The sequence below is a fragment of the Alosa alosa genome, chromosome 18, assembly GCF_017589495.1.
Source record: "Alosa alosa isolate M-15738 ecotype Scorff River chromosome 18, AALO_Geno_1.1, whole genome shotgun sequence".
Lineage (NCBI taxonomy): Eukaryota > Metazoa > Chordata > Actinopteri > Clupeiformes > Clupeidae > Alosa > Alosa alosa.
The window spans coordinates 4,847,609-4,867,608 of record NC_063206.1 but is presented as its reverse complement, the minus strand read 5'-3'; the positions used below and the strand labels follow the sequence as shown (position 1 = coordinate 4,867,608).

Below are 20,000 nucleotides of genomic sequence, written 5' to 3'. Positions count from 1 at the left end.
TGAGGAAGGAGCACTGTCTCAAACTCAGCAGACACCTGAGAAGCTTAGCATCATTTAAAATGTTTCATTTTTCTTAAGGCGTTGACTATAAGAGCACTCATAACACACTCCTAACACACTCCCAACACACTCCAAAACACACTCTGAAAAATGGAATGATTGGCAGTTCTCTCTATAACAGTCGTTAGTAAGCACCACTGACTGTAGAGATTCCAGATGGCAACTCTACAGGGGTGGGGTGTCCTTTGTGTTGTTTACATCTAAGAGAACAGTATGAAGACACAGTGAGAGGGCGTCCTGATTCACTCCTGTGAGTGTCAGGAGCTTTTCCTTCACGCGTTAAATGACAAGAGCATGTTTAAAAAGTGCAGTAGAACGCCTAAAACACTGAGCAATATGCACAAATATAATATCAACTTCACTGCATTATGGTTAGAAATGACATGAATAGCCTCAACAGCATAAAGGTCAGCAAGGTCATGTCTTGGGTGATGTTTTCAGCTTCTCCTGGTGCTCCATCAGAGAGCACTCATACCTCTCAGAATCAACATCAGCAGTGAAACACATGAACTCAGATGTTTAACTGTGACGGACAGACATCGCACACAAAGAGCAGCAAAGCTATACATGAGGCTCACGCACACACACACACACAGAGCAGCCTAGTGAGAGGGAGATGCACAGCCTCGCACCGCGATCAGTCTTAGGAGTTTGGACTCCATTGGGATTACTCTAGAATGACCCGTCCACTCTCGCATCCAACAGCTGTCTGAAGTATCCCATCTGGGTCAGGTGATGTCCACACCTGGCTGCGGTTCGCACAAAGATCCGCCCAAAAGCCATAGAGATCAGTGCACAGGGAACAGTTTTTATCAAGATCAGTTTAAAGCATGACAAGATCATAGAGATCAGTTCCCAGCGAACAGTGCACTGAGTTCAGTTGAGATAGATCAGCTTGTAGAGTATAGAGCTTACATCAGCTTTATATAAGACAACTGCAGCGTTCATCCGGAGAGAACAGCTCAGAAAAAATCAGTCCACACTGATCAGTTCACAATGATCAGCCAGCTGTAGAAGAGCAGGGGTATCAGTCTAGGCTAGCTTCCTTCTTCGCACACTCCAGTTGATACACATGCTTGTGATCCTGCAAACGTCACGCACTCTCCATGGCGTCGTGACATCACATGCTTTCCATGGCGAAGCCCTCCAGCTCGCTCATGGGGATGATGTTGAGGTGGTGTCGTGACATCACATACTTTCCATGGCGAAGTCCTCCAGCTCGCTCATGGGGATGATGTTGAGGTGGCGTTGTGAGCTGCTGCCCTCTCGCTGCGTCGTGTAAAGCGGAGCGTCCTCCTGCGGTTCCTCCTGCGTCCTGTAGCCACCACGCCCTCTGTCCCGGTCCTGCCCCTGATTCTCCCTGCTGTAGTGCTGCTGTTCCACCTCCAGCCCCCAGGGGGCGCTTGAGGGCTCTGGGATGTCCTGTTCCTGCATGAGGGTGGCGGGGGCGGACATCTGCGAGCTGGAGCGGGCGGTGGGCAGCGAAGACACTGGCACGGGCACGTACCCCGGGTACAGCATGTAGCGCGGCGGGGACAGCGCCCCCTCTGGTGACTGGCGCACTGACAGGCGCACATACTTCCCCGTCTGGGGGTCGAAGAAGGTCTTGGTCTTCACGGGCAGCGGCACATCCACCATGAAGTACTGACCAGAGTTAGGGTCCTGCAGCAGCCGTCGCTGGGCAACTGGGTATGACGGGCTGACCACCTCCGTCGCCGTGGGAGCATACCCGGTGCTGAGGTGGTAGTGGGCATGACTGTGTGCTGGGTGCGCCAGCTGCTGAGGCGCGCTGACCACGTTGGTGGGTGAGGATGGGACGCTGGCTACCGGCTTGGCCTCGGTCTTCTTGAGGCGGCGCGTGGTCAATCGCTTGGCGCGGCGGAGGGCCTTCTCCGACTTGGGGGGCACGGCGGGGGGTCGCCCAGACCGCTCGCTGCTCATGCTGCAGGCCGACTCGGGGCGCTCCACCTCGGACAGCCCGTCCACGTCCTCCGACAGGACACTCACCAGTGAACGAGTGTCGTCATCATCCAGCGCCAGGCTCCGCCGGAACCGCCCCATATACTCCCGCGGTGCCGGGGACTCAGCCAAGGGCAGGGCATCATGGGAGAGGGCGTCTCTGGCGCGGGAGAGGTGGTGCAGTGCGGCTGCGGCCAAGTGGTCAGAGTGGGGGACGTTGCTGGGGGTGAAGTGGGGGTCGGCGGGGGGATATTGGAGGTCCTCTGCCCTCTCGGCCCCTGTCTCCCGCGGTGACCATGCTCGGAAGCTCTCGGCCACGCTGCGGTGGAAGAGTGGCTTCACGGTTTTGGTTACCGAGGAGACCCTGAAGGTGTTGTCTTTCACATTGAACATGGTAGGCTTCCCGAGCGCAGGAGAGGAAGGGTTGGACCGCGGAGTCATAATGACCTGTGCCTTCCCGTGGTCCACCTGGGGCTGTCCTCTTCCTGTGGCAGGCAGTGCATGCTGGGTAAAGCCATCCTCATCTCTCCCAGTAGTTGGGTGATCCTGGGGAAAGCCGTTCTCACTGCCACTTATGGCAGGTGGTCCAGTCTCTTGTCCTGCATGCTGTGGGGTGTGTTTAGGGGTTGCCGGGTGCTCAGGGCCGGGTTGTTGTGTGTGTGTGTGTGTATGCCCTTGGGGTGGTGCCCGATTGTCTGGTGCTGGTTTGTGTGTGGGTGTTGTCGTGTGCTGGTGTGGAACTGGCGCTGGTTTGGATTCTGGCTCCAGAGAACTGACTGAGTAATACTGCAGTGGCTCCGCCTCCTGCCCCACCCCTGGATCACATACCACGTCCACACCTCTCTCTGGCACCACCCCCTCATCATTGGCCCCTCCCCTCTTGGGAACACCAGGTCGGCCACGTTGCTGGGTAGCCTGGTGATAGAACTCCCTCTCACTAGACCGGTCTCGAATGGCTTCTCGGGGCAGAGAGGTTCCACGGCGACGACCTTTGACCTGCGCTGGTTGCGTGAGGGCAGTGATTGGGCCGTGCTGGGGACCCAACTGATTGCCGTGCTGTCGGAGCAACGTCCCACTCAAATCGCTCTGTCTGATTTGCTCATGCTGATCTGCAGTGGAAGCAGCCTTGCTGCGTTCCGTGTACCTGCGTTCTGTGTTGTTGCGTTCCGCATTGTTGCGTTCCGTTGTGTTGCTGCGTTCCACATTGTTGCGTTCCGCGTTGCTGCGTTCCGCGTTGATGCGTTCTGTGTTGCTGCGTTCTGTGCGGTTCTCACGTCTGATGCTGGGCGGATCTGGTGCTCGGGTGGCGGCGTGCTTCTCTCTCTCACGGTATCTCATCACACGCGCCATGTTGGCCTCGGCCTCTCGCTTGGCTCTGTCAGCAGAGGCCGCAGCCTCGAGAGACAGCTCTGTGGTCGTCCCCATGGAAACAGCAATGTGTTGGCTGAGGTGCGCGATGGGGAACAGGGTGTCATCAGCTGTGACGTCGCTGTTCTGCTGCGGGAGAACCCTGAGGCGGGCATAGTCTGCCAAGGCGGAAATCTCCGGTCTGGAGGCGGGTCTGGGGACGGGTTTAGGGGCAGGCTTGGGGGCGGGCTTGGGAGCGGGCTTGGCTCGGTTCTGCTCCCCTGGATTGGGCAGCTCCTTCTGTGGGGCGGGTCCCTCTGAACCAGTGTCAGGGTGTCTCTGAAAGCTGGAGTCGCTGGAGCCAGGCTGAGGGGTGTGTGTTGGCTGAGGGGTGTGTGTTGGCTGAGGGGTGTGTGTGGGCTGAGTGTGTGTGGGGATGTGTATGTGGGGTTGATTGGGGGCGGGGCGTGTCATAGGGGCGGAGTCTTTAGAGCCCTGTAGGGGAGTGTCCTCTGCAGGCTGTGTTTCGGGGGTCTTAACTGACGGCTTCCTGCTCTCTGCACTGGACAAGGCATTGTGGGAGTTTGAGTCCTCTGCAGGCTGTGTTTTGAGGGTCTTAACTGATGGCTTCCCACTCTCTGCGCTGCGCAAAGCATTGTGGGAGTTTGAGTCCTCTGCAGCCTGTACCTCTCCGGAATGACTCTCCCTCTCCTTCCTGCCCGTTTCTGTGGTCGCCCATGAAGGAGACTGCTTCTCCTCTCCCCTTCTTCTGTCTTTCCCTCCTCTTTGTTGATCCACAGACTGTCCTCTCTCTCTCGCTCCTCTCTGTTGATCCACAGACTGTCCTCTCTCTCTCGCTCCTCTCTGTTGATCCACAGACTGTCCTCTCTCTCTCGCTCCTCTCTCACTCTGAGTGGTCTCTCCGCTCTCAGTGGACTGTCCTGTCTGGCCTCGCTCTGTCCCTGCTCTCTCTTTTCCTCCTCTCACTCTGTCAGTGGACTGTCCTCTCTGGCCTCTCTCTCTCGGTCCTCTCTCTTTTTGAGTGGCCTCTCCACTATCGTTCCCTCCTCTTACCCTGTCATTGGACTGTCCTCTTTGTCCTCTCTGCCTCCCTCCTCTCTGTCGCTCGATGGACTGTCCCCTCTCTTTTCCTCCTCTCTTTTTCTCTGTTGCACGAGCATCCCCTCCTGCCTGTGGGGGAGGCCCACCTGGCTGTGAGCCGTCCACCATGGCATCTACATTGTCCTTCAGTGAGCTTCTTATTGTTGCCTGTGCCATGGCAAGGGCATTTGTATCTCTCCCCGCTGGCTTGTTGGGTTTAGTCTCCTCTCGTCTCTCTGTATCTTTCCCCAGTGGCTTGGCAGGGGTGTTCATATTGCTCCCCGCTGGCTTGTTGGGTTTAGTCTCCTCTCGTCTCTCTGACGGGCGTCTCTGCAGGTCTATGTTGGTGTTGGTGTGGTCGGGAGGGCTTTTGACACCAGTGCGGGATTCAGTGGTATCTCCAGCTTCCTCTCTGGTGTGTGTGTGTGCTGCCTGCTCCACTATGGGCTCCTGGGCAGGCCTTGAGCCTGTTTGCTGCCCTGTTGTGGCCCTGAGCTTCGCTGTGGGTTCAGATCCAGATGCATCTGATGAGATACTCTGAGGTTTATCTTTCTGGGCTGCAATATTGTTTTTAAATCCATGGGCATCTTGTTTGGTTCTCTGTGTTTCCTGTGTTGTTGTTTGAGATTCAGGAGCTTTTCCTCTTCTCTGTGTTTCATCTATGAGGTTTACAGAACAGTCTCCTCTTTTTTCCTGCGTCTTGACATCTGCATTGAGGTTAGGGTCAGCTTTTCCTCTCATTTTCTGGGTTGCAGTTTGAACATCTGTGGTGAATTTAAGGTTAGGGGCATCTCTAAGCTTCTTGGTTGTTTCTGCAGTAGGTATCGGTGCAGCGGTTTCAGTGGATCTATATGTGATATCTGCAGCAGATTTAGACTGAGAGGCATCTCTGGTTGTTGGACAATTTCTGGATTCTGTAGTAGGTTTAGATTCCGAGGCGTCCCCTTTGGTTGAGTTTGCTGGGGGTTTGAGATCTGAGGCCTCCCTTTTGGTTGAGTTTGCTGAGGGTTTGAGACCTGAGGCATCTCCTTTGGTTGAGTTTGCTGGCGGTTTGAGGTCTGAGGCATCTCCTTTGGTTAAGTTTGCTGGGGGTTTGAGATCTGAGGCATCTCCTTTGGTTGAGTTAGCTGGGGGTTGGAGATCTGAGGCATCTCCTTTGGTTGAGTTAGCTGGGGGTTGGAGATCTGAGGCATCTCCTTTGGTTGAGTTAGCTGGGGTTGGAGATCTGAGGCATCTCCTTTGGTTGAGTTAGCTGGGGGTTGGAGATCTGAGGTGTCCCCTTTGGTTGAGTTTGAGGTGTGTGTTTTCTCTCTGCTCTCTCCTGTGGTGTTCCCGACTGCACTCCCACTGTGTTCAGTGTGTGTTTGCCTCTGCTTCGTGGGCCTGCTGGTGTGTGTTTCTGCGTTCCACATGGTTGCCTCCCCCTCTCTCATCCTCCAACCTGCAGACTCATTCCTCTCCTCCGAGTGCCTGCTGAGCTCAGATCCACCTCTAGGGGGCACTATTACATCCTGCTTAGCCTTAGCACTGGCTATACTGCCCTCCATGTTCTCTAGATGGGGTTTGTGGTTGTCATTGGGTTTCATATTTGCTTTTCTGCCTGGTCCACTGACGAGTGCTTTCTCCTTCCAGTCAGCATTTCCAGAATCTCCCAGCATCTTCCCTGGAGCCTCCTCCTTTCCCATAGAACCAAGGTTCTCCTTCTTGTGGGTCTCCCCCTCCGTAATGATCTGTGGCCCAGCATTTTTTCTTTCTGCTATTTCGCCTTCACCGATCATCTTCTCTCCGACTTTTGGCACGAGTACGTTCTCATCGACTTGCTTGTGTTCTTTCTGTTGCTCCCGCTGATGTTCTGCTGTGGGTTGTTTCTGGTGTTCTTGCTTTTCTTCTTGCTTGCATTCTATCAACTGTTCTTTCTCTCGTTCAATCTGCTGTTCTTGCTTGTGATCTTCCTGCTGTTCTTTATGCTGTTCTAGTTTGGGTTCCTCCTGGCATTTGTCCTTTTGAGAAGTGCTGCCCTCATAAGGCTTGCTGTGCTGTGCGTCTCTTCTCTCCTCTGCCCAGACACTGGGTGGTTTCACATAGCTGATAACTGACTGGATCTCCAGGAAGAATGCCCTATCATCCTCTCCCTGTGACGCTCTCTCACTGGTCTCCTCTGTATTTGCTTTGATAGCATCAGCGGTTTCTTCCACCTTGACAGAGTCCATGGTGGTCATCTCAGGTTTCTCTGGGAGATGGGCTTTGAGGGCAACAGGATCTGCTGGTGTTGATTGGACATTAGGTTCATTCCACTCACTCTGACTGGACATCTGATCCGTTCCTTTTTGTGGCCTCTCTTGCTCTGCACATTGCTGCTGAAGGGTCAAAGGTAAAGCTTCCACAGTCTCTGCTTTTGGTTGGACAGGTACAGGCAAGGATTTTGTGATACCAGATTTTGATTGGTAAGGTGTCTCATTCTGTTTGGCGTTGTTTCCTGTGTATTTAGAAGCCTGGTTCTTCTTGGAGGCTGCTGTGTCTTTCAGCTGTTGATCATTGTTGTTTTGGCCACCTGTTCCCATTAGCATAGCTTTGTTAGCATTTCTAGTGGTGTCAGCTGGTTCACCTGCTGCCCCATGTTTGGGTTCAGAGGGCATCCTCTCATTCAGTGGACCCTGTTCTTTATCAGGCTGGCCATCACTTCCTTTGATGCCAGATTTAGTACTTTCCTTGGCTGCACTGGCTCTGGCATTGGAGATCTCCTTCTGTCCTGAAGCAGGAGACAACCCTTCCTGTGTCTGCTCTTTCTCCTTTGTTACTGGTTCTTTCCCCTCATGTCCCTTGGTGTGAACAGCATCATCTTCGTGTGCCGGTGACAGCTCCGCTGCAGGTGTGTTGTGCTTGCCTCTCAGCTCCCTCTGGGCAAGGTGCTGCTCACTCATGGTGGCCTTCTCTACATCTCTACACTGCTCGGCAATAGATCCAGTCTCCTGTTTCTCCGAAGTTTCACGGGAATGCACACCTGTCTGAGCTGCTCCCACAGGTTTAGCCTGAAGGGAAACTGTCGACTTGGACGCGGGACGCGGTACTGCCGCATCTCTCTCTTTGAGAGAATGTTCATCCTTCACGGTGTTTGACCCGAGATGGACCGGCGCTTGACCTGGGTCGTTGACGGCCATGTCCCCTGGCGCGTTGGTAACTGTTGCACCCACTGGCGGCGGCTGTGCTGGCTGCGTGTCACTGGTCAGCGCTGCTGAAGCTGACGGTTCTAAGACGTGGGTCTCAGGCAGCTGGACCTGCCACGTGTCCTCCACCTCCGGTTGTTTGGGTTCTCCGTACCTTGTGAGATCTTTGAACAGGTGGTTGAGTTTGTCGGCGGTGATTTCCTTCTTCACAGGTGGAGGTTGTTCAGGCACTTTCTCCCTGGCTACTGCAGGGGGCGGTTTGGGGGCATTCCTGGTCATAAAGCCCTTCTCCTTCAGGGCTGATATCTCTTTCTGAGCGTGTGCTTTCACTTTGGACGTCAGGAGCTCTTGTTTGGTTTGGGCTCGCTCCTTGAGGGGGATTGTTTTTCCCATTGTCTTTTCTCTTTCAGCAGACTCTCGCCTAGTGTTTACACCCTGTTCAAACCGCTCCTTCATCTCAGGGTTTCTCAGAGTATCGTTTTCTTTTTGTGGGAGTCCTCCATTCGCAGCAGACCTCTCTTTCCCATCGCCCTTCCTGTCAGGTGTGTGCTCAGGGCCTCTCTGATTGGCTGGCTGTGTGACGTCTCCCAGGCCTTGACGAATCTCCTTCAGACGCTCACGTCGCATCAGCTCCTTGTCTCGAATGGACAGGATGTCACTGATGCTGAAACGCTCGTCTTTGTTTGGCCGCGATAAGCTCCGCCCTGCCTCATCCACATCCCCTGCCATTAGCTCCTGGGGAGGTTGTAGATTCTGATTGGTTGGAGGGGCAGGGGGGGTGAGATGTGGCTGTTGATTCTGATTGGCAGTGAGAGTAAGGTTTGTCTGTTTCTGACTGGCTGTTTGAGTGAGGTCTAGCTGTTTCTGATTGGCTGTGAGAGTAGGGTTTAAGTGTTTATATTGTGGGGTTGAAAATGGAGGGTTCAGCTGTTGATTCTGATTGGTTGTGAGTGGATAACCTGCCTGTTTCTGATTGATTGTGAATGGAGGATTTGGCAATTTCTGACTGACTGGTAACACAGGGTTTACCTGTTGATTCTGCTTGGACATAAGAGTGGTATTTAATTGTTGATTCTGATTGGTTGTGTGTGGAGCATTCACCTGTTTCTGATTGGTTGTGTATAGAGTGTATGGCTGCTTCTGATTGGATGTGAGTGGGGAGTTGAGTTTCGAGGTCTGTGTGTGGGAAGAAGGCATGGTGTCATGCACAAGGTCTGCAGTCTGAGTCCTGCTGCTGGGTGGCTGCTTGGCCACCGGCCCAGGGTGCTTATCAGCAGGGTCTGCTTTAGCATTGATGGGTTGTGGGCTGCTGACTAGTGTTTGTTTGCTGTTGTGCTGATCACTGATGGCCACTTGTGGTTCAGTGACAGCAGGTTCCTGGTTTGCGGTTGTTAAATGGCTGTTCACTTCCTGCTGGCTGCTGATTTGAGGCTGGCTCTTCACTCCCTGCTGGTTACTGATTGGAGGTTGGCTCTTCACTCCCTGCTGGTTACTGATTGGAGGTTGGCTATATACACCCTGCAGGCTACTGGTAGTAGATTGGCTGTTGATACCTGGTGGCTTGTTTATAGGTTGGGCATTGTTGACTACAGGTGTCTTGGCTACCACGGGCTGACTCTTGTCTGGTTGCTGGTTGGTTACTGTTTCCTGCTTACTTATTGTTTGCTGGTTGTTTACGGTTGTCTGTTTAGTGACTGTTGACTGCTTGGCAACTTCTGGCTGTTTGCTGAGAGAGGATTGATTATTGACTGGAAGCTGCTGATTGACTGTTGGCTGCTTATTGGCCAGAGCCAGGCTCTGATTGGCTGTTGGCTGCTTATCAGCCAGAGACTGGATCCGATTGGCTGTTGGCTGCTTAACGGCCAGGCTTTGCTTCGTAGTCTGGCTGCTGGTCACTGGCTGTTGCTGCTGTGCTGTGTTGAAGTCCTGAGCTGTCTTGGTGGGTGTCTGGATGTTGTTTGTTGGCTGGCTGTTATTTGTTATTTGATGACTGACAGTCAGCTGACTGCTGTTGTCTTTGGGTTGGCTGTTTACATTAAGCTTGTTGTTGGCTGTGATGTGCTTGCTTGTGTTTAGCCGGCTGTTGGCTGTGTATAGTGGCTCTGTCGAAGAAGCCTGCAGGCCAGGATTGTACTCCTCACTCCTGGCAATATTCTGGGCGGAGCTATACTGACTCCTGGCAATACTCTGGGCGGAGCTATACTCCTGAGTCTTGTTACTCTGGGCGGAGCTATACTCCTTACTCTTTATGTTACTCTGGGCGGAGCTATATTCCTGACTCTTGTTACTCTGGGCGGAGCTATACTCCTGACTGTTGTTACTCTGGGCGGAGCTATATTCCTGACTCTTGTTACTCTGGGCGGAGCTATATTCCTGACTGTTGTTACTCTGGGCGGAGCTATACTCCTGACTCTTGTTACTCTGGGCGGAGCTATATTCCTGACTCTGCTCTTGTCTGGACGAGCTCCTGTTCTTGTAGCTGCTCCTTTCGGCCTGCATCCTCACACTCCTGTCTCTCTCCTGGTGAAGTGTGTGTGAGCGAGTGGCTTCAGAGCTCTGATTGGCTGTGCCTTGAGAGGAAGGCGGAGCCACTCTCTCCGAATGAGAGTTGTTCTGTTTCTGTCCAGGTGTCTGGTTCATTTGAGGCACTTGGGGGTTTTGTTCAGCCTCTCTCTGTGGACCGGCTGCTGTGTACGCAGGGTGTGTGTCTGTGTGTGCTGCTGTGTATCCTGGGTGTGTGTCTGTGTGTGGGGCTGTGTATGCAGGGTGTGTGTCTGTGTGTGGGGCTGTGTACGCAGGGTGTGTGTCTGTGTGTGGGGCTGTGTACGCAGGGTGTGTGTCTGTGTGTGGGGCTGTGTATGCAGGGTGTGTGTCTGTGTGTGGGGCTGTGTACGCAGGGTGTGTGTCTGTGTGTGCTGCTGTGTATGCAGGGTATGTGTTGGTGTGTGCTGCTGTGTACGGCAGGTGTGTGTTGGTATGTGGAGCTGTGTACGACGGGTGTTTGTCTGTGTGTGCTGGGTATGTGTTGGTGTACGCAGGTTCCTGGTGTGTGTGATGCGTCTGCAGAGTGTTATAGGGGTGTGTGTGTGGGTATTGGTGTGTGTGCTGGGAGAGTGCGGCATACACACCGTGTGCATCCGTAACTGTGGGCATCTGTGTGTGTGTGTACTGTGTGCCAGGGGGGTAGTGGTGGTGGGCAGATGTCTCGTCGTGTGAGTATGGGGTGTGTGTGGCGTTAAAGGCATATGCGTCTGGATGTGCGTGCTCTTCGACTGTGTTTTGAGTGTGTGTAGGGTCACGGTGATGTGCATCTGCATACATCTCATGTGTGTGTTGCGCGTATGTGGGGTTATAAGGAGTGTCGTGTGTGTGTTGCGTGTATGCGGGGTTATAGTGAGTGTCGCGTGTGTGTTGCCCGTATGTGGGGTTATAGTGAGTGTCGTCTGTGGGTTGGGTATGCAGGACGTTGTACGGATGTGTGGTGTGTGTGTGTTGCATGTGCTCTGGGTTGTAATGATAAGCATGTGGGTGTGTGTGTTGCGTGTGTGGCTGGCTATAATAGTAAGCATCATGTGTGTGTTGTGTGTGTGGGGGCATGATGCTATAAGCATCATGTGTGTGTTGTGTGTGTGGGGGCATGTTGCTATAAGCATCATGTGTGTGTTGTGTGTGTGGGGGCATGTTGCTATAAGCATCATGTGTGTGTTGTGTGTGTGGGGGCATGTAGCTATAAGCATCACTAAGCTCCTGTGTACCTTCCATTAAGACTGCAGTGTTGTTCTCATCTGTTCCCACCTCCTGAGTATGTGTCAGGGGTGCAGCCTGAGTGTATTGCCGGAGATGCAGCCTGGTGTGTGTCAGGAGTGCGCCTGAGTGTGTGTCTGTGCATGTGAGACAGGGAGTGTGTGTGTAGGGGACATGACCTGTTGAGTGTATGCCTGTGTGTGTGCAGGGGTGTGTGTCTGTGTGTGTGAGACAGGGAGTGTGTGTGTAGGGGACATGACCTGTTGAGTGTATGCCTGTGTGTGTGTTTGTGTGTGTGAGACAGGGAGTGTGTGTATGGGGGACATGACCTGTTGAGTGTATGCCTGTGTGTGTGCAGGGGTGTGTGTCTGTGTGTATGAGACAGGAAGTGTGTGTGTGGGGGACATGACCTGTTGAGTGTATGCCTGTGTGTGTGCAGGGGTGTGTGTTTGTGTGTGTGAGACAGGAAGTGTGTGTGTGGGGGACATGACCTGTTGAGTGTATGCCTGTGTGTGTGCTGGGGTGTGTGAGACAGGAAGTGTGTGTGTGGGGGACTCATCCTGCTTTAGTGCGCCTCTTCTCTCTCTGTCCTTCTCTATCAGAGCAGCGATCTCGCCTCTGACCACCCTGCTGCCCTCACTGGTGACGCCGCTGGCGCCCCCCGTCTGATGCCAACCCCAGCCGTACCTGCCCACAGTGGAGTCGGGGTTGGCACTGAGGCTCCTGTTGGCATCTTTATGGGCAGTGCCCATGACCTGGGTCCTTCTAGTGAGAGAAGCCACTGGGGAGTGTTCAACAGCCTGGGGCGCGTCTGCCTGTGTGTGTGTGTCTGGCCGTGCGTGTGTGTCTGCCTGTGTGTGTGTGTCTGGCCGTGCGTGTGTGTCTGCCTGTGTGTGTGTGTCTGCAGGCTTGCTGGCTGAGTGTGTGTCCGTGTGTGTTTTGGGGCTGGTGTCTGTGGTGTGTGAGTTTGCTGAGCCGGAGGTCGGGTGCGTGTGTGGTGTGTGTGTTTTGGGGCTGGTGTCTGTGGTGTGTGAGTTTGCTGAGCCGGAGGCCGGGTGTGTGTGTGGTGTGTGTGTGTCTCTCTGCCCGACGTCACCGTAATCCGGCACCCTGCCAGCGGCTGCCAAGAAGTCACAAGAGCCGTTGGTATCAGCCAAGTCTTTCTGTCGCCCGTGTGCAACAGGAGGGGGCAGGACTGGATCACTGCCCCCCTCTGGGGCAATTGTGGGGGGTAACTCCTCAGTGCTGGGCAGAAGGGGGCTTGGGGGCAGATCGGTGGTGACGGAGGGCTTTAGGGGTGCGGGCACCTCACCCGCAGGGTCCAGGGGTGAGGACGGGGCAGATAGCTCAGTGGTGGTTACCTGGGGTATTAGCAGTGCGCTGTTAGCAGGGTTGCCCTCTGCAGGCAGCAGTGGGGGGTGCTCGGAGTGGGGGGGGTGGTCAGCGTGGGGGGGGTGCTCGGGGTGGGGGGCGTCCATCTGCGAGGGCTGGCGGCTGCGGTCAGTGAGCTCAGCCCCTGAAGCTGGCGATGGGGCTGTAGGTGCTCTTGACGCGCTTGCGGTTGTCCTTGAGGTTGAAGAGCAGGCTGGAGGCGCGGGCCTTGTAGCTGTCCCCGCGCACCTGCCGCACCTCCACCAGGGGGCGCTGCTGCTGCTGCTGCATCTCCACCGCATCCGCATCCAGCTCCGCCACCGTCGTCGGGGGCGACAGGGCCGGCCCGCGCAGCACCTCCGAGGTGTCGGTGCCCTGCCGCGTGGCGGGCAGCACGGGCGTGAGCAGCTGCGAGATGCTGAAGGGGGTGGCACAGTCGCTAGGCAGCGGGGTGGTGGTGTTGCTAGGCAGCGAATTAGATCCCATGGCGGGCGGTCTGGCGGCTCGGCACCTCTGGCCGATGGCCCGGCGGAGACGGCGGGAGTTAGGCCTGTGATGCTTTCGGCTTCGGGGAGGCGGTGGCGGAGCCCGACAGCTTGCTCCCGCCGAGGGCCGAGGCCCGGCGGGCGCCGCGCCCATGCGTTTTCCATGGCCCGTTGCGGTCAGCTCCGACTTCGCCGCGCTTCTCTCCGGCCCAGAGCCTTAGTTCCGCCGCCAAGCGTGCGGTGAGCGTGCGTCTGCTGAGCCCAGTCCTCCGCGGCCCGGCGCTGTGACCTCTGACCCTGTGACCCCTGCGGAGGCGCGGCGGAGGTCAGCTCCTTGTAAGCGGGCGAAGTCATTACCAGCGGGGGGCGTCGCCCGGTGGCGGCGCGACAAGCGTGATGGCGGGAGAAGGGCAGCTTGTAGTCGCTCCAGGCGGAGAGCAGGCTGGGCTTCGCTGTGCAGGAACATGTTGGTCGAGCTGAGCGCGTGGAAGCGCCCGCTGGCCTTCAGCTTGGCCGTCCGCAGGAAGCTTCCGGAACCGCTGGGGTCCGCGTCCGCCGTCCGGAAGCCCTGCTGGTAGGCGGAGAACTCGGCCAGCTCATGGTGCAGACTCATCAGGGCCGAGCGGTCCCAGGCCTCGCCTCCCTCCTGCCATTTGTCCCTGGTTGCCATGGCATCAGGGGTCATGGGGTCGTAGAAGGCGTCCCCGCCCCCGCCGCCGCCGCCGCCGAAGGCCTTGATGAGGGAGGAGACGCGCGACGTGCTACGCTTCTGTTGCCAGGCGATCTCCGTGGAGCCGTTGCTAAGGCCCGACAGCTGCTGCTGCTGCTGCTGTTGCATCAGCGTTGATTCTGCCAGCCAGCCCTGGAATGTTCCGGACACCTCCGAGCCCCACCCCCCGCCGGCGAGCGACAGCGTCTCATTGGCCGCCTGCTTGGGGGCGGCGTCGGAGTGGGCGGGGGCCTCTTGTGCGAAGGCGCGTTGTCGCTCATGGGGGGAGGAGCCAAGGTGCGCGTCGCTGTAGACGGCCTCGTCGCCGATGCAGAGCGAGCGGAAGGCGCGCTCCGTCAGGCTGCTGACCTCGCGGTCGGCGTCGTCCAGGAAGCTGCCTGAGCTGGACGAGTCACTGAAGGCATCCGACAGACGCGGCCCGCTGCCACGGCGACCACTGCCATGGCGCTTCTCCACTGAGCTCATCCTGATCCCTCACACACTCCCATACACACACACACTCATGCACTCTGTGTGTGTGTGTGTGTGTGTGTGTGTGCAGCTGTCTCTGTCGGTCCGGCTGGCTAAGGCTCCTGGTGTGTGAGGGGCTCTCGCTGCCTCAGCTGCCCAGCTCTTCCTCTCCCGGCACTGCAACACAACACACACAACATGGAGATCAGTACACACACACACACAACATGGAGATCAGTACACACACACACACACACACACACAACATGGAGATCACACACACACACACACACACACACACACACACACACACACACACAACATGGAGATCAGTACACACACACACACACACACACACACACACACACACACAACATGGAGATCAGTATGGAGCCCACACACACACACACACAACATGGAGATCAGTATGGAGCCCCACACACACACACACACACACACACACACAACATGGAGATCAGTATGGAGCCCCCCCCACACACACACACACACACACTGCAACACAACACACACAACATGGAGATCAGTATGGAGCCCACACACACACACACACACACACACACACACACACACACACTGCAACACAACACACACAACATGGAGATCAGTATGGAGCCCACAAACACACACATACACACACACACACTGCAACACAACACACACAACATGGGGATCAGTATGGAGCCCACACACACACACACACACACACACACACACACTGCAACACAACACACACAACATGGGGGTCAGTATGGAGCTCACACACACACACACACACACACACATATACTGCAACACAACACACACAACACATCAGGTAGCTCGGCAGCTCTGCACACGTCCTGGCTACTAATGTCCAGGCAAATATGGAGCAGATGGCACACTGGCACACACACACGCACACACACACACGCACACACTGCAACACTGCAACACACTGCTCTAGCATGCTAACGTGGCTACTAATGTGCAGGCTAATATGGAGCAGCCATCAGGCTGGATTCACCATCACGTCATCACCACAGAGACGCAACACAGCTGACTGCCAATCAGATACAGCCCTGATGCGTCTCTGCTCTGATGTGGCCCTGATGTGGCCCTGATGCGTCTCTGCCCTGATGATGTGGCCCTGATGTAGCCCTATGTGGCCCTGATGTGGCCCTGATGTAGCCCTGATGTGGCCCTGATGTGGCCCTGATCCGTCTCTGCTCTGATGTGGCCCTGATGTGGCCCTGATGCGTCTCTGCCCTGATGATGTGGCCCTGATGTAGCCCTGATGTGGCCCTGATGTAGCCCTGATGTGGCCCTGATGTAGCCCTGATGTAGTCCTGATGTGGCCCTGATGCGTCTCTGCCCTGATGATGTGGCCCTGATGATGTAGCCCTGATGTGGCCCTGATGTAGTCCTGATGTGGCCCTGATGTAGCCCTGATGTGCCCCTGATGTGGCCCTGATGTGGCCCTGCTCTGATGTGTCTCCCTGATGTGAGTACTGTATCATTAAGTGATTAGTTGTCAGACAGCCGTAATCAATAACTAATAAAGAATGTTAATGACTGTGGCAACAGCACACTGCAAGAGTTCAATATGGAGCAGTGTTACAGTAATACACACGCACACACACACACACACTCTGTGGCAACATTGGGAGAGTTCAACCTGAACTGTGTGTGTGTGTGTGTGTGTGTGTGTGTGTGTGTGTGTGAGAGAGAGAGAGAGAGAGAGTATGTTATTGATTATGTGTATGAGTGAGTGAGAATCTGTGAGTGAGAGCGTGAGAGTGTGTATGAGAGTGTGTACAAGTGCGTGTATGAGAGTGTGTATGAGAGTGTGTACAAGAGTGTGTATGAGAGTGTGTATAAGAGTGTATCAGGGAGTACATGGGAAAGTTGTGAGTATGTGATGTGTGTGTGTGTGTGTGTGCACAAGAGTGTGAGATTGTAGTGTGAGCTTCGACCTTCATTTATATGTGATGAACTTAGCTCTTCTGTTGCTATGTGCTCTGAAGGACACACACTCACACACACACACACATACACACACACTCAAACACACACACACACACACATGTTGCACGTGGGGTATTTTTAGGAGAGGAAGATGTTCTGCCCCCACGTCATGCCTCCCGGTGCTGTGGTCTAAAATGGGCAGGTGGGTATTAGAGCACGGAGTCACATGACAGCAATGTTCCAAAACACCCTGGGCCCAGTCTGCCCTCACTCCCCTAACACACAAACACACAGCACCTGATTTACAGCTGCCCTGGGGTGTATGTGTGTGTGTGTGTGTGTATGTATGTGTGTCTGTGTGTGTGTGTGTGTGTGTGTGTGTGTGTGTGTGTGTGTATGTGTGTGCGTGCGTGTGTGTGTGTGTGTGTGTGTGTGTGTTTGTGAAAGCGTGGTCATGATCTAGTTCTGAAGAGGATCAACTTCCAGAGTCAGACCCCTGAGCAGGCCAAACATCATAACACGTCAGAGCTCAGAGCTCTCTGGGACTCTTTTCTCTATACCAAGATTGTAATTATAATATACTTTCAGGTGGACTTGCCTCTGTAAAATGTTATGTTACAGTGGTATCACTCACTGTTGTCCAAAATCACTTGTTACAGAGTGGATAATGGTATGCTAAATGGTTGTTACAGACTGGATAATGGTATGCTAAATGGTTGTTACAGACTGGATAACATGGTATGCTAAATGGTTGTTACAGACTGGATAATGGTTTGTTAAATGGCTAAATCACTTGTTACAGAGTGGATAATGGTATGCTAAATGCTAAATAGTTAAATAGCTGACAGAGAATTGCCGGGAAAACACTGACTTGCCTTGCACAGTTGCCTTGCACAGTAATCCTTTCTCGAGCCTTCGCTTCCTGTGTATGAAAACACTGACTTGCCTTGCAAAGTAATCCTCTCCTCATCGCTTACTGTGTATGAAAACACTGACTTGCCTTGCAAAGTAATCCTCTCCTCCACCATGGTAATATAGCCACACTACCAGGCTGCTCTGAGTGCATCACATGATCACATGGTAACCATGGTAATATAGCCGCACTACCAGGCTGCTCTGAGTGCATCACATGATCACATGGTAACCATGGTAATATAACCACACTACCAGGCTGCTCTGAGTGCATCACATGATCACATGGTAATGGTAATATAGCCACACAAAAACAAACCCAGAAAGCACATGCTGATGTTGCGCAACCAAGTTTTTGAATATTTGCTACTTTGGCCACAATATATGGACTTATTTTCTATACCAACGCACAGATTTATGTTCATATGATTATAGTTATGATTGTAATTCATTCAACCTTCAATGGCATAAGATAGAATGGCACACGGAAATAAAAAAAATATTAGACATTGTTGTTTAAAAAGACATGAATTTGTACACATACGAAATGTACGAAATTAGACACTCTAACACACCTTATATGTGATTTTGGGAACTCTGTGATGAATGGAAATGAAATATATGACGATCGAAAACTCATGAAAACGCACATCTGGACATTTTATCTGGACATTTAATCTTAAAACTCTGTTTTTGATGGTTGCCGCTTTGGGACGAATCAGTGACACATGCACGTCAGGTCAAAACCAGGCCATTTTCGAGGGTTTATCACTAGGTGGCAGTCTCGCCAGGTCTCGCTAGGTCACTTCCCGGAAACTTTACAGACAACACTTCATATTTCATCAAAGACGCTACATCTCCATTTCTAGAAATAAAACAGGGATTTTGATGAAAACTAGCCACTGTTTAGCTTGGGATTTCTTAGGAACAGAGGCATGTAGAAATAAACGTTTGTACCCACCTTTCAAACAAGCCATAGTATGTGTCCATAGCTATAACATAGAATACGTTGTGGCTCTACAAAAATTGTCAACAATGATCAAGATTGCTGGCACTCTGGGCCAAAGCTTCCGAAAACAGCGCGGCATTCAATGAGTTAATGTATCCAACACACTCCTCATGTCCAGATTAATGTATATCCAACACACTCCACATGTCCAGTTTCATGTATATCCAGCACCCTCCAACAAACTCCACATGTCCAGTTTAATGTATATCCAACACAATGTATATCCAATACACTCCACATGTCCAGTTTCATGTATATCCAGCACCCTCCAACAAACTCCACATGTCCAGTTTAATGTATATCCAACACAATGTATATCCAACACAATCCACATGTCCAGTTTAATATATATCCAGCAGCCTCCAACACACTCCACATGTCGAGTTTAATGTATATCCAGCAGCCTCCAACACACTCCACATGTCCAGTTTAATGTATATCCAGCACCCTCCATATTTACTGCCACATCAGTAATGAGGAGATGCATTTTTGCCATTTAGGTTCACAATGTAAACAATGAGGAAAAATCCTCTTGAGGAAATAAATATTTTAAAGAAAAACTCATGTGCCACAATTATTGGCACCACAATATTTAAAAGGAACTCTGGGTTAACAACAACCTGGTCTATCTCCGGATGATAACGAGTGCTGGGTTAACAACAACCTGGTCTATCTGCGGATGATAACGAGTGCTGGGTTAACAACAACCTGGTCTATCTGCGGATTATAACGAGTGCTGGGTTAACAACAACCTGGTCTATCGGCAGATGATAAGAGTGCTGGGTTAACAACAACCTGGTCTATCAGCATATGATAAGAGTGCTGGGTTAACAACAACCTGGTCTATGAGCATATGATAAGAGTGCTGGGTTAACAACAACCTGGTCTATCAGCATATGATAAGAGTGCTGGGTTAACAACAACCTGGTCTATCGGCGGATGATAACGAGTGTAAATGTGCTACGTCTATCTGCAGATGATAACGAGTGTATATGTAGTATGTTTACCTTTGTAATTGCAAAGGAAAGGGTATAACAATTACAGTTTAATCACACACACACACACACACACCTACAATTACTGTTTGTGCAGTCATGTCCAGAAATCACCAGGATCATGTGTGGAGAAAGTGCATAGAGATTGATTATAGAATGCAGCACAAACTATCAGTGGAGACAGTCCAGACTTTGTCCTTACAAGATGGCGGCAGCCTGAACCTTATTTCTATACCTTAATAAAACAGGAAATCATGGATAACTGGACTCTGATTACCTTGTTTTTTGTTTTGTTTTTAAGACTTTATAGAGATGCCAATAATTATGGCCTGTGTGCTTTTGTTTAAAATATTTAGGATTTTTGTGCCCTTAAATGTTGGATTTTTTTTTCTCATTGTTCTCATTGTGAAAGTAAGATAAAACACAAAGAGAGGGAGAGAGAGGGGAAGAGAGGGAGAGAGAGATAGGGAGAGAGAGAAGAGAGGGAGATAGGTAGAGAGAGGGAAGAGATAGAGGGAGAGAGAGCGAGAGCTCTACACACACACATACACACACCATTAAACCCACAGCTCCACACAAACACAGAAACACACACATTAAAAACCCCACAGCTCCAATCACAAACACACAAACAAACACACACATATTGAAAAACCAACAGCTCCAACCACAAACACACGCATCATTAAACCCACAGCTCCACACACA

At 52.8% G+C, this 20,000-nt stretch overlaps 1 protein-coding gene across 1 annotated transcript in view; it reads right to left on the bottom strand.

Moving 5' to 3' along the window:
* Positions 1-13,448: 13,448 nt before the first annotated feature.
* The window catches only part of LOC125311908 (cardiac-enriched FHL2-interacting protein), an 11,968-nt gene continuing 5,416 nt past the window's right edge, over positions 13,449-20,000 (bottom strand). The window contains exon 2 of the mRNA XM_048270276.1: positions 13,449-14,588. Within this exon, the coding sequence (XP_048126233.1) occupies positions 13,449-14,426 (978 nt within the window). The 5' untranslated portion in view covers positions 14,427-14,588. The remainder of the gene's footprint in view (positions 14,589-20,000) is intronic.